Source organism: Onychostruthus taczanowskii, unplaced genomic scaffold (assembly GCF_017590055.1).
Source record: "Onychostruthus taczanowskii isolate IOZ18803 unplaced genomic scaffold, ASM1759005v1 scaffold48, whole genome shotgun sequence".
Taxonomy (NCBI): Eukaryota; Metazoa; Chordata; class Aves; order Passeriformes; family Passeridae; genus Onychostruthus; species Onychostruthus taczanowskii.
This window is the reverse complement of record NW_024502347.1, coordinates 1,251,819-1,264,232: the sequence shown is the minus strand read 5'-3', so window position 1 is coordinate 1,264,232 and position 12,414 is coordinate 1,251,819. Positions and strand designations below refer to the sequence as shown.

The 12,414-nt window shown below is 34.3% G+C and overlaps 1 protein-coding gene across 1 annotated transcript in view; it reads right to left on the bottom strand.

The window, feature by feature from the left end:
- Window positions 1-12,414, bottom strand: part of AK9 (adenylate kinase 9) — a 56,289-nt gene that overhangs the window by 29,278 nt on the left and 14,597 nt on the right. Inside the window, exons 10-16 of the mRNA XM_041414861.1 lie at window positions 11,359-11,498; window positions 11,098-11,278; window positions 10,535-10,676; window positions 8,509-8,642; window positions 7,641-7,797; window positions 5,452-5,560; window positions 4,979-5,043 (exon numbers count right to left, since the gene is read on the bottom strand). Coding sequence (XP_041270795.1) covers window positions 4,979-5,043; window positions 5,452-5,560; window positions 7,641-7,797; window positions 8,509-8,642; window positions 10,535-10,676; window positions 11,098-11,278; window positions 11,359-11,498 — 928 coding nt within the window. The remainder of the gene's footprint in view (window positions 1-4,978; window positions 5,044-5,451; window positions 5,561-7,640; window positions 7,798-8,508; window positions 8,643-10,534; window positions 10,677-11,097; window positions 11,279-11,358; window positions 11,499-12,414) is intronic.

Sequence of the window (12,414 nt, the reverse complement as noted above, 5' to 3'; positions counted from 1 at the left end):
TTTTGTTCTGCATGTTCTGTGCTTTTACTGAGCATCGTTACCATAGTGACAAATAATCCTAGAAGGCTTTCTGCCCCCACATTCTCTAAGTGAATTGTTGGGGAAAGAGAGCCTTTAATATCCTGGTATCTGTGACTTATTCTTCTCTCAGTCCATATGCAATATCAAAAAAGATGAAAAAGTCCTTCTTTTCTCCTCATTGAAACACTGCTAAAGCTGACACAGACACACCAGAAGCCAGCATGTCTTCTTTATTAGAGCTTAACTAGCAAAATAAACAGAAAGGCAAAATATACCATAACAGCGACACTTTCCATTTCTTGGAACTGATCTGTATTTCATTATGAATGTATTTTCACTTGCCTTTTTGAAACAGACTGTAGTTTGTTTATAAAGACTTTTCATTTCTTATAAATACATACTGCCAAATAATCTTCAGCATGTCACAGTGAAATGTGCTCAATAGACAAACTTATATTGTATGTACTGATTTTTTTAATTGGAAAGACAACTTTGGTTTACAGATAAAGTTGGTTCTAATGCATAAAAATATGTATATTTAACAACTTTCTATTAAAATAAAATGGTTTCTATTTTATTTTTTTCTGGTTTGTTCTTTAAAATATTTTAAAAATTCTAGCAGATAAAAGCTAAAATGTATATTTTAAAATCTAAAGCTCTCGTTCTTTTTTCTTCTGCAAAACATTGCATAGTTGTTCTCCACCAATATTCCTTAGTCTTTATTTATCTGAATGAGAGACTAAAAGAATTTAAGAACTGAAGGTATTTGGGATTTAATTGAGGAAGTTGTTCTTAATCTTTCTGGTTTTTGAATTTTGAAATTTCTCTGCCTAAAATGCTGGGATTACAGGTATTAAAATTCAATTATCACATCTGATTTATGAAGGACAGCAGAAAGTAGCTTTGAAGATAATGTAGCTTTGCTCACACACTGAACAAACTGTGAAGGTAATATGACTAGAGCTTGCTTTGAAGTTTGCTGTACAAGTAATTTGCAATCACTCATCTCCATTTTAATAACTGTCCTTGTCCAAACTCTCTCTCTGAAAAGCCTCCAGTTAAAGGTAGGGGAAAGCACAAACCAGGATGCAAGTCAGTCAAGAAAAACAAAGGAAATATATTTAGACGCTGTAGGACTGAGCACACATCATCTGCCTGGTAAATGTTATAATTACAATTAATTCCAAAAAGTATTTATCTTCAAGGACTAAATAGGAAATGCACTAACATGAACAGGTTTAATTATTTTTTGCTGTTGTTGTTTCAAATATCTTACTGAATTTAACGTGATGATAAAAATAAAAAAGCAAGAAAATAGAATAAAAGCCTAAGAGAAGGCTACTCTCTACCATCTGTAACGAGAAAGAAGATCAATATTAAAGAGTTGGGAATCAATATTAAAGAGTTTATAATTAATACCGATCTTAACAGCTGTGAAAGCACAAGCATAAGAGGTGACATCTGGAATTATGAGCCCAGCCACTGATTTATTTTTGCCAAAACCTTCTTAGCAAATAGCAAGAGCAGCAGAAGAGACATCAGTGAAGATGGGGTTGTACAAACACACCAGCCTGAGCTACTGAGGCATAAGCATGTGTGCTCCAGTTGAGTTTGCTATAGAAAGGAAGTAATCTCTGGCAGAAATGTGGCAAGAAAAGAATATGCCAAGTATTACTTCAGGAAGATTGGAGTGAACCCACAGTGATTGCAAATTACTTGCTTGAAGCTGAGAACTCATCTACAACAACTGAAATATAGTTTCATGAATTGATATAGCTGTCTCCTAGTATAAATACAATCATACTCATGCAAAGCTTCTGCAAAAATGCTTAAATAAAGTAAGAAAATCCTAAAAAAAACCCTCAGAATAATTGTGTCAAAGGACATGAAAAAAATATACGAGGCTATAATTTTCAGTGAGACATTACAAGCAAGAGTTACCACATAAATTGATTTCTATATCTTTAGCAGACATTTCAGCATTGAACTTAGCTTCTTAGCTCACTTAAATACATTTGTTAGATGTACATGAAGTCTCCTTCTCCAGTTACTTTTACTCTCATTAAGACATGTGTAAGTACCTTGTTCATTGCTGAAACCATTTTTTAAACACAGACAATAATATAAACTTGAATATGTTCAGTGCTGAAGTAATCCCAGATTCCACTGACATGACAAAATTTCTGATTATTAAAATATGCTTCTACTTATATAGAATGGAATGGAATGGAATGGATGGAATGGAATAGAATAGAATAGAATAGAATAGAACAGAACTATTCTATTTGGAAGGGACCTCCAATGATCATCTACTCCTCATCAACTGAGCAATTGAGGGCTGACCAAAAGTTAAAGAATGTTATTAGTGGCATTTCCTAAATATTTCTTAAATGGTTTGGGGTATCACTCACATCTCTAGGAATCCTGTTCTGGTGTTTTACCACCTTCTCAGTAAAGAAACACTTCCTGATGCTAAATTTAAGCCTCTCCTGGTGCAGATTTGAGCCATTCCCATAGGATACCATATATGAGAGACCAAAAGAGTAGGATTTGGGCTCTGGAGTATTTTTTCTGAGCTATCGTTTTTTATATCATAACTGCTATATATTATAAAACCCCAACAAACTGGAAACATGTGAACTGTGAACATTTGTCTATATTGCTGCAAAGACATGTCACATGGGAGAAAAGCTGCAGTCAATGTGTTGATGGCACTACATGTGAAATGAAACGATGTCAGGCTAAGAGCAGCATGACTGAAGTGTTTTGGTGAGTCAGGGTTTGATTATTGAAATAAAATGTAGGCATAGGAAAACATGATTTTCTCTGAACAAGGACTTAACATGTCTTAAGACCACATGACATTATTACGTCTATCATCATTAAATGTTGTTTTGATGCGCTCAGATCAACATTAGTTAGATATTCCAAACTACCATGAACTTTGTTATTTGAGATGAGGATGACAAAATATCTTTGTAGAAGCCTTTATATATAATGCTATAGGATTTATTCACTTTGGAGAAAAGCTATGTATTTTATTAGAAACTATAAAAGTTATAATGTGGATTTTTTTATAAAGCTTACATGCAATTTAAAGAACCCTAGAAAGCTACAATATTTTTTTCAGAGTAGGTGAGATATTACCTCATTAAAATTTAAAAGCATGCTATCTTATTCAGTCTATCTTATACTACCTTTACAACTTAGGCCTTGTTAAAATATATATGTAAAATAAATGCCAGACTAGGTCAGGAAAGAGAATGTACGTGAGACATACTGGTAATACAGAACTTAAGCTTGGCCACAGTAATTTTGTATAGAAACCAGTATATTGTGTTTGAAAGAAAAATGGCAGTAGCAGTCTAGATCCTTGATGAGAAAAAATGAAAGTCGGAATTCATCTCCAGGCCTTGGGTGATAATTTAGGCTATGAATGGGAAATCTTGAGACTGTATAGCAGAGAAAGAAAATACTCCAAAGTCCCCAACCTAGTTCATAATATAGAGACAGATATTTATGCATGGTAATTTATTGTGACAGCTGATCCAAATCAGACAAAAACATTTTTCTAAGAAACTGGGCAGTGATTAAAGAAGGCTAAGACGGAAGTAAAATCCTGCAGCTTTTTGGACTATTGAGGCTCAAATCATTGAAACTAACTGGAATTAACTCTAAGCCTCAATTCAACTGACAGAATCTGAGGTGCAAAAATCCAGCCTATTTATGACAGCTGGTCTGCTGCAAAAATCTCACTCCTCACAGACTATTCACTTCTGCCCAGGACAATTCTATTTTCTCTGCTGGAAATTAAGTATAACATAATTCTGATATAAAGTAGGGTCTTTACAGGAAACAAAAAAATATGTGGTTCTGTCAATATAGAAAGCAACAAATAAGAACACCTTTACCCAAAATGTTTTATTTATGTTGTTACCAGAGGGCAAGCCTCATGTAATACACAGAATTCCATTAGTTTTTATGGTGTTAATTTACACTGTTAAAGACTAATCTCCATAAGCACAAAGGAGGGGAGAAACAATGACAGATAGCTGAACCCCCAAAACCTAATCACAACAAATATAACCTTGACTTGACACTCCTCAGGGCCATTAGAAGATGATGATGAAGGCATTGTCTGGGTGTGAAATCTACTGAGATGGGTCACCTCAAGAAGCTCTCTGTCTGAGGCGTATTACTGCCTACAGGGCATGAGATTCATTAGGGGAAAAGCAGTTTGGGATTGTGGGAGATTTATAATATTAGGAAGCTTTTCTGAGAAGGCAAGGAGAAGGAAGGATCAAAGTGGATTGGAGAGGAACTAGCACGGATAATAGAGTAAAAAGAGGATGAAAGGGGAAATGGGAATACATGCTCAGACTCGTTGCGTGGTCCTGGGGACACAGAGCTGCCACAGCCTCACCCCTGCTGGGCTTCTGGATTCAGCAATTCATAATGTGTATTGCTATCAGATTGAGCAATTCCCAATGCATGTTAAGAGGGCCACTGCTGAACTCATTTCCATTCCCTTTTAATTACTTCAGGTTGAGCTCACTGGAGGAAGACCAGAAAAATCAGACAGTTTTGTGATTTTCTCATTAACTATTGACTAAGTTCCAGAAATGCTTTGTACCTTTTAAAGAGCTAGAGATTTTTTGATGAGTAGTTTCAAGACAGTTAATAATCCACATAGAAAAGTTACTAGAGGAGATAGAATCCCATCCTTTGGATTTACTGAAAACTGCAACAGTGCTGGCTGATTTAATGGAAACCATCTCTATTCTGTAACATCCATGAGGAATGACACAAAGAAATGTGTGAAGAGGGTAACCAGTGAAGAGAGTAACCAAAAGTCATTTTTCTAGTTGCTGAATGTAAAAAAGGAAATCAAAACTGGAAAATCAAACCACTAAATGATTGAAACACATAATTATATCGGAAGTCAAATGATACACACCTTTCTCCTCAGCAGGATCTGAAGACTGATCTTCCTCTGATGTCAGTGCTTCTTCCATTCCTCCTCTGTAAATAAAAGTTTATTTCTCTTAAGACCATTACAAATATTACAAAAGCCAGTTGCAGATATATTAAATGTAAAGATGTGGAAATATAATTTTGATTGTAAAAAATAAAAATCATATGTATTTTACTATCTAAAATTTTCTTGTCTCATTGCATTAAAAGGTTGGATTAATGAAAGGCTAATGAAAAAGCATTCAGAAGGAGATTTTACTGCCACTATATGTACTGATATAAATGTAATATGCCTCAAAGACAACAGATATTGGATTATTTCCCATCTATGATAACTAGTCTTAGTGTACTGCTTTAGTTAATTTGTGTGATAAATGCACTGATACCTTTAACACAAAGTGAGGCTAGAATTTTCTTGTGCTCATTTTATACATTCAAATATTTGGAATATTTTACCTTGCATCATCTTCTTTCTTTTCTAAGGCTTCATCTGTTGGTCTTTCCAAAATCTTAGACTTATTTTCATTCTTACTTGCTAGGTATGCTCTGCGTAGTATACAGGCTCCTGCAGCACAATCACATGACAGTAATGACTTTAATGCATCTGTATAAAACTAAAGTGATTGCTGTGAAAATGCAAACTTCACAACTACATGATTACTTAGATGACAGAAACGAGTGGGAATCAAGTAAAGAGTCAACACAATTGTGCAAATAAAAATAATAAAGTGAAACAAAATAGCTAAATTCAAGGAAATATATGCATAAGCAAAACTCTGCATTTTTTAGCTAAATTTTTATACTAGCAAGAGTATAAAACAGGTTGTTCAGATTACAGCAAGTAATTCAGAGCTAGGTACTAGTACTAGTGGAAATGACAGAGGGGTGTATACTGCAGGAAGGAAGCACATAACAGGAAGGCTCTAGAGAGGCTCTAATTTGAAAGCCTCTGCTATGAATTCCCATATTCTTCCCTTCACAAAATAAAAAATAAAAAAGAATAAAAAAGAAAAGGAGCAGTTACCAACCAGAACTGAGACAACCTTTTCTTCTATCCAACTAATTCACTAATTTGTTAAATTTTGAGAAGTGAAGAGAAATTTAATATAATTCTGAAAGCATCTCTCCCACTTCTTCTATCCAACTAATTCACTAATTTGTTAAATTTTGAGAAACGAAGAGAGAAATTTAATATAATTCTCTCCCAGCTCAGAGCTCTCCCTGCAGTACAGGCTAGAGGCAGACTCCTGATGTTTATTATTTAGCACACAGTATTGACATTTCATTACCATATGCCAGCTACAGGAAGGAGATGCTTTTTGTGGTTGTGTGAAAGGACAATGCACTGTGTCCCAGAAACTAGGTTCATGAACATTTCAATAAGCTTGGAATGGCTGGAAGCAAAGATGAGGCATGGAAATGCAATTTGCCCCTAGGTTCTTTCCAAAAGTGTTTGAAGTCTTGAATGACAGCTTCTGCAAATATGGTTTTCTGACAAACACTGGATCTAGGACTTTCTCATAGAAATGTTCAGCCAGTGTTTAGTCTATGTATGAGGTCTGGCCACACTGAAACATTTTTAGTTACAAAATTTCACAAAGCTGTGGGACTAAGTAGTTTAGGTACTGTTCCTGAGGTGTGAGGATGATTTGCTGATCAGCTGACATACTTCTGAAAAGCTGGGGTTTTTTTTAAATAAGAAATCTGTTCTGAGTAAACTGTGTAACCTTGATTTTTTCAGGTCGATTTTTATTTGCAGGGACAAGGGTTTGAAAAGTTCTCTGAACTGATTCCAATGCTGGGCACCTAATGAGTTTTCTTGAACTATATGTGAATAGACCCATCATGCCTTTCTTCAATGGAAGTTTCTGCCACTGAAAGATTTTTTGATAATGGACTGGGTGGAACAGGTAATGATCAAACATTGTCAAAGGTCAATTAAATTTGTGGTGTGGTATGAATCAAGCAAATATGATTAATGAAGACATGATTTGACAGATAAACTTTTAACAGTTCATGAATGTGTTCAGTTATTGATGCCTAGTGCCAGTCTTCCTTTTGGCTGGAAAGAATAAAGTAAAGATGCCTTACTTTGAATTCATGGACACTAAGCCATGGTATCCATCTGGGTAGGAAGTTACTGGGGTTTATTTTTGATCCCATAATGGAGAACAGGATACCCCTGCATACAAGTATTTTCCCCTTGCATTTTCTCTCAAGCTGAAAAATTTCATACCTCTGATTTTGCAAATGGGAAAAACAAGGTAGAGCACTTTGACCAACAGCCACACTGCTGGTGGCCAGCCAGCCAGCCAAAGAATACAAAAGTCTGATGCTACAAGAGTCTGCTGGTATTTCCTGCTGGTTGTAAATAGGAGAAAAATCAAAACTGATTTAAAATTGAAGGAATCTTTGCTGTTATAACAAAGTATTCCTCTTTTAAATTCTGTGCAATTCCCTAACTCCAAAGTGTAAGAAATTGTGGTACTCTTGTTGATACACTGGATGATTCATTCTCCAGACCCCTGAAGCTTTATGAATGGGACATAACTACTAGTTTTTCTCACAAGTATGTTTTATATGCAGATATCAACACAGAAATATTGAAAGAAAATATAAAGTTGCATTAGGGTGCATTTACTAACCATCTTTTTGTGTATCCTTCAGACAGACAACAGTGTCAGGTAGGAGTCCTTTCTCTGATAAAGCTGACCAGTGTTCTATTGACAGAGGGTAGTTATCCACTACCCACCCTCCTTTTTCTGAAGCACCAGGAAACCTGTCTTTGTTCGTCTTCATAAGCTGTTAGAAAATGTCACATTCAGGAATATAAAAAGACTTAAGTGAACTGTACAAAAAAAAGACTGCACAATACAAAATTACTTTCTAAATGCTATGGTTTTTCCTCATTGTCATTTCAGGTCAATAAAAAGTAAGACATTTATAACTTTATATATGTCTGAATGAAATGAAAAACATTTTAAACAGAAGAGACTAATGTAAAGCTTGCCTATAAAGAATTTACACTCCAGTTTCAATAGTTACATACCATTGAACAAATTCAAAACATTTCAAGATTCTTGGATAAATCTTCATAAACAATTATTTTCAAACTCTTATATCTGATGTTCAGTTCTTTGATAATGACTACAAATATAAGAACTGAGCAAGCAGACAATGATCTGTCAGATAATTCTCCCAGCCATTAACAATTTGTAGCTCAGGTAATTTGCAAGACAGAAATAATTTCTGTATAAGTGTGTGAAATATATACACACATGTACACACATATTTTCGTTATATATAAAGGACTGTAAAATAGTCCTCATTAGATTTGCCTTTCATGCTCTTCCTCAGTGTCTCCTCAACCCTATGTAAGCTTTTGAGCTATGTGATATAAATAAAACTGATCTCTCAAATGGAATTACTAAGAACATATATGGATAATGCATAAAGTGTTAGAAGTTCCTCTTAGGAAAAAAGTACTTTGCTGTATAGTACTTGTAGTCTCACCCCTGCAATAGCTTCCTCCAGTGCTTCAGCATATATTTGAGATGACATTGCATCTTCAGAGAATGACACACTTTTCATGGCTCCTTCTACTATGGCTTGAACTTCTGGGTGGTCAGCAGTTATCTCTGGTATTTCTAACACCATAGATTTTTAAAATTAACTTCACAGAGAAATTTGAAATTAGGACTTAAATAAAGCATTATATCATAACTTCAGCACAGCATACATTTTTAAGCAATACACAATTGCTCTAAGAAACAAACACCACTTCTGAATACAGATGTAGTGTGTGTCTCATAAACTAAGATCTTGGTTTGCTCTCTCAGTATAGAAAAGACAACCTTTTTAACTGTACAGTATTTTCCACCTCTAAGCTACATATTGTTTCAGTATGAACAGAACAACATTTCTGTACTAGAACAATCAGGCACTTACAGCACACTAGAATTTCCATTGATTTGATTTCCCCTAAATCAAATCCCCTAAATCAAGGTTTACCAAACTAATTTTTCAATCAATACAAATTTCAGATCAAGGCAGTGTATTTTAAACAATAAAGTAGCCTGCATTCCCTATGATGTGAATACATTAATATTATTCCACATTTTCTTATTAATTGCTGGCACAACAACTATAATTATTTTAAAGCTTTATTAGGAACACTCACAGTTAACTCACAATTAATTTGATAAAATTTGGTGAATAACTGTTTTAGCCAACTGCAGTATCTACCATGAGTGTAGTTTGGAAAAAATGCCATATTTACTTTCTGTATTTATGTCAAGATATTTCAATGATTTTATTGATACTTTTTACATGAACAAATGTACACATTTATCAGGTTATTTTTGCCAAGTTACAAGGTGCCTAGAAAAGGGCAGCATGTTAAAAATTTCCATTCTGCAAAAAAAATTCAATGCAGCCCAATCTCAAACATCTCCTTATCTCTTACAAAATTCCGAAACAATCTTATGCTACAAAAAGATATGTAAGGGAAAGTACATCCTCCATTTGTACTTCAGTTTTGCAATAAAATTTTTAATTAGGATTAATTTCGCTTTAATTCTAATAGGATTAACATCCCTCTCCTCAGAAGTATTTACATAGTCAGGAATCTGGAAAGTAACACTGTTTAACTGTTTCAGTTTTGGTGTCATAGCTCATCATTATTCTTTCTGCAATGCCAATGATTTTTTATCACTGTCAGCACCAGTTTTGCAGCACTAGAGGAATACACTGACCTCTTGTTAGATGTATCTACCCATGAGAAAGTCAAACACAACTCCTTGCTTAGATGAATATGGCAAAATGGCCCCATTGTCCATTGGAACCATAACTAGAGCTAACTACAAAAAGGTAATTCTAATTCAGTGGAGTGTTTTCATTTCAAAAGAAATAATTTTGAAAAGCCTCCATTGAGCTTCCTTGGAAAAAATACAAACTTTACTTAAAAGATACCAAAATAACATATTATTTTCACCTTTGCAATATATTTATTGAGTTTGTCAAGCTGCAGAAAACTAGGCAGCTTAAGAAGTCTAAATGTGACCAGTGCTGGAGTGACTTATGAATATGCAGTCTGTGATATCATAATTGGAAGGCTGCTCCAAAGTGAAAAATCTGTATATTGTAGATTCACATCAGTCCAGCTGACAAGCTGCTTTCTGGATGAGAATTTCATTTTTGCAGAGATTTAACTTGTCATAAAATCATTAAAATGGAATGTTTTCAACCAGTGTCAGTCAGAACCAATTTCTTCTTTCAGCTCTGAGTTCAGAAAACTCTTTTTTGATGTGACCCTCAAATTCAAAGGATTTATATATATATATATATATATATATATATGAAAAAAACCTGAGTTTTACTAAGCTATTCCCTTCACTGCATGTTCTTTTAGTTCATATTTAATGCCCAGCAATCATAACAACTTCTGCAACTTTTTCAAGTCAAAGTGACAGCAACTGCTTCAGTTAAATAATGTAAAGCAAATAAGACCGCTTCAAAGACCACAGAACAGCTTATTCACCTGATTCTTCTGACTGTTTTTCTGATTCCAGTCTATTTTTCACTGCTGCTATAGCCTTTTCTACTGCATCCTTTCTCAATTCCTCAGTGTTCTTTTCTCTTGATTCTTTATATTGTTGAATGACTATGTCCATATCAAGAACCTAGTGAAATGATTTGAAAAAAGACAAATATCATAGAAGGCAAATATAGCATCTGATCCAACTTCTATAAAATAAAACTATTTTGGAAAAGCTCTGCAGATTTCAGAAAAATTCACATATAATTCAAGTGCAGGGTTGGGGTTTTTTTGAAAAAGAAATACTTTTCAATTTGCATTTCTATTTAATTATCTTAGATACAAAAGTTATTTATAGTATTCTAATACTAAGACAACTGCAAGGTAAGAGGGTATATAAAAGTGTTCTTGATCTGTAACTACTTTTATAAAAAACTGAATTTCACTAAAATCCTATGTTTCCTCTGTAATCCCTATATTTGTAATGTAAATGTTAACAACATGACAAGAATGTGCTTAACTGATTTCCAAGCCCCAGCTGATACCTAAGACATTTATGAACCTACCTTTCCTTTATAATTGTGTGCAATTACATTACAAAGAGTTGTTCTTCCAGAGAATGGAGGACCAAATACGAGCACTTTACAAGGAGAAACTGGCATTGGAGGTAAGAGGTAAGGCCGTGGATTCAACACAAATTTTTTCAATGCCTCTTGGCATGAGAGTACGTACATTTTACCTAGAAAACTTAAAACAGAAGAGAAGCTAGCAGATGTAGACATCTCATAAAATAGATATGAAAATTAAGAGTGTCGAATTCCACTAACCTGACAGCAAACTCTGGGTTTCCCATTACAATGTCCCCTTCCTTTAGAGCCACGGGACACACTTGGCCCCACCTGCTCCTACGCCATCGGTATCTGGGTGCTATCAGCTTGTAAGATGACAGAGCCCGGAGAAGTTCATCCTGTTTATTAAAATAGCAATAATTGCAAGTGTAATTTTTGTCTGAACCTACATATGCCTTTTTATTAGACTTTTTTGAAACCTTTTGATGGAAAATAAGCAAACTTAAAACCACATGATGGTTTTTTTTAACATTTAAATAAAATTTATTTATTTCAGAATTGTAGGACAGTTTTAAAGAGAAATTACTTCATTTTTCAGGTCTGTTTAAAATAAATAGTACTTAAAATAGTTCCTGTAGGCTTTATTTATTACTTTTAGAAGTTTAAAATGATAAAGAGCCATTTGTTGAAGACAAAAGAAAATGGCTAAGATTTCTTCAAAAGGGTTTGAAAAAAGGAGCATTATCTGCATCAGGAAATAGCAATATTAAAATATCTATTTTAGCCATGCAGAAATATATTATGATAGGGATAAGTTTAACAGTATTTTTACAGAATGTGAATAGTGAGTGAATCCTAAAGTCGTGGTGACTCTAAATTCAGAATAGTACAGACAAGTGCTGGCCGTGAGGAGATGCAGAAGAAAAAAGAACCAACAAAGGCAGGCATTAAAATAGCAGTTTTACACAGAAAGCTATGAATTTTCACTGACTGTCACTACTCAGAAATAGATCCCTCTTTGAAAGCATTTTTTCAATGCCCAAGAGCAGTCAGAAAACCAACTTGAATGTTAGGAGTGTTGAGCACAGAGAGAATAGATGATAAAGGTTTATGCTTAAATCCTTTAAATATTACCCTTGTCTTGACTGCAATGTGCCTCCTGCTGTCCTAATCTCAGAAAGGACACAGCAAAATTGGATAAGTTCCAGAGAAAGGTAATATAATTGATCAATCCCACAACAAGCTTGTTGTGTAAGAAGGAATAAAATTATACAGACTGGAATTCTTCGGTATAGCTACGTAAGAGCAGGACAG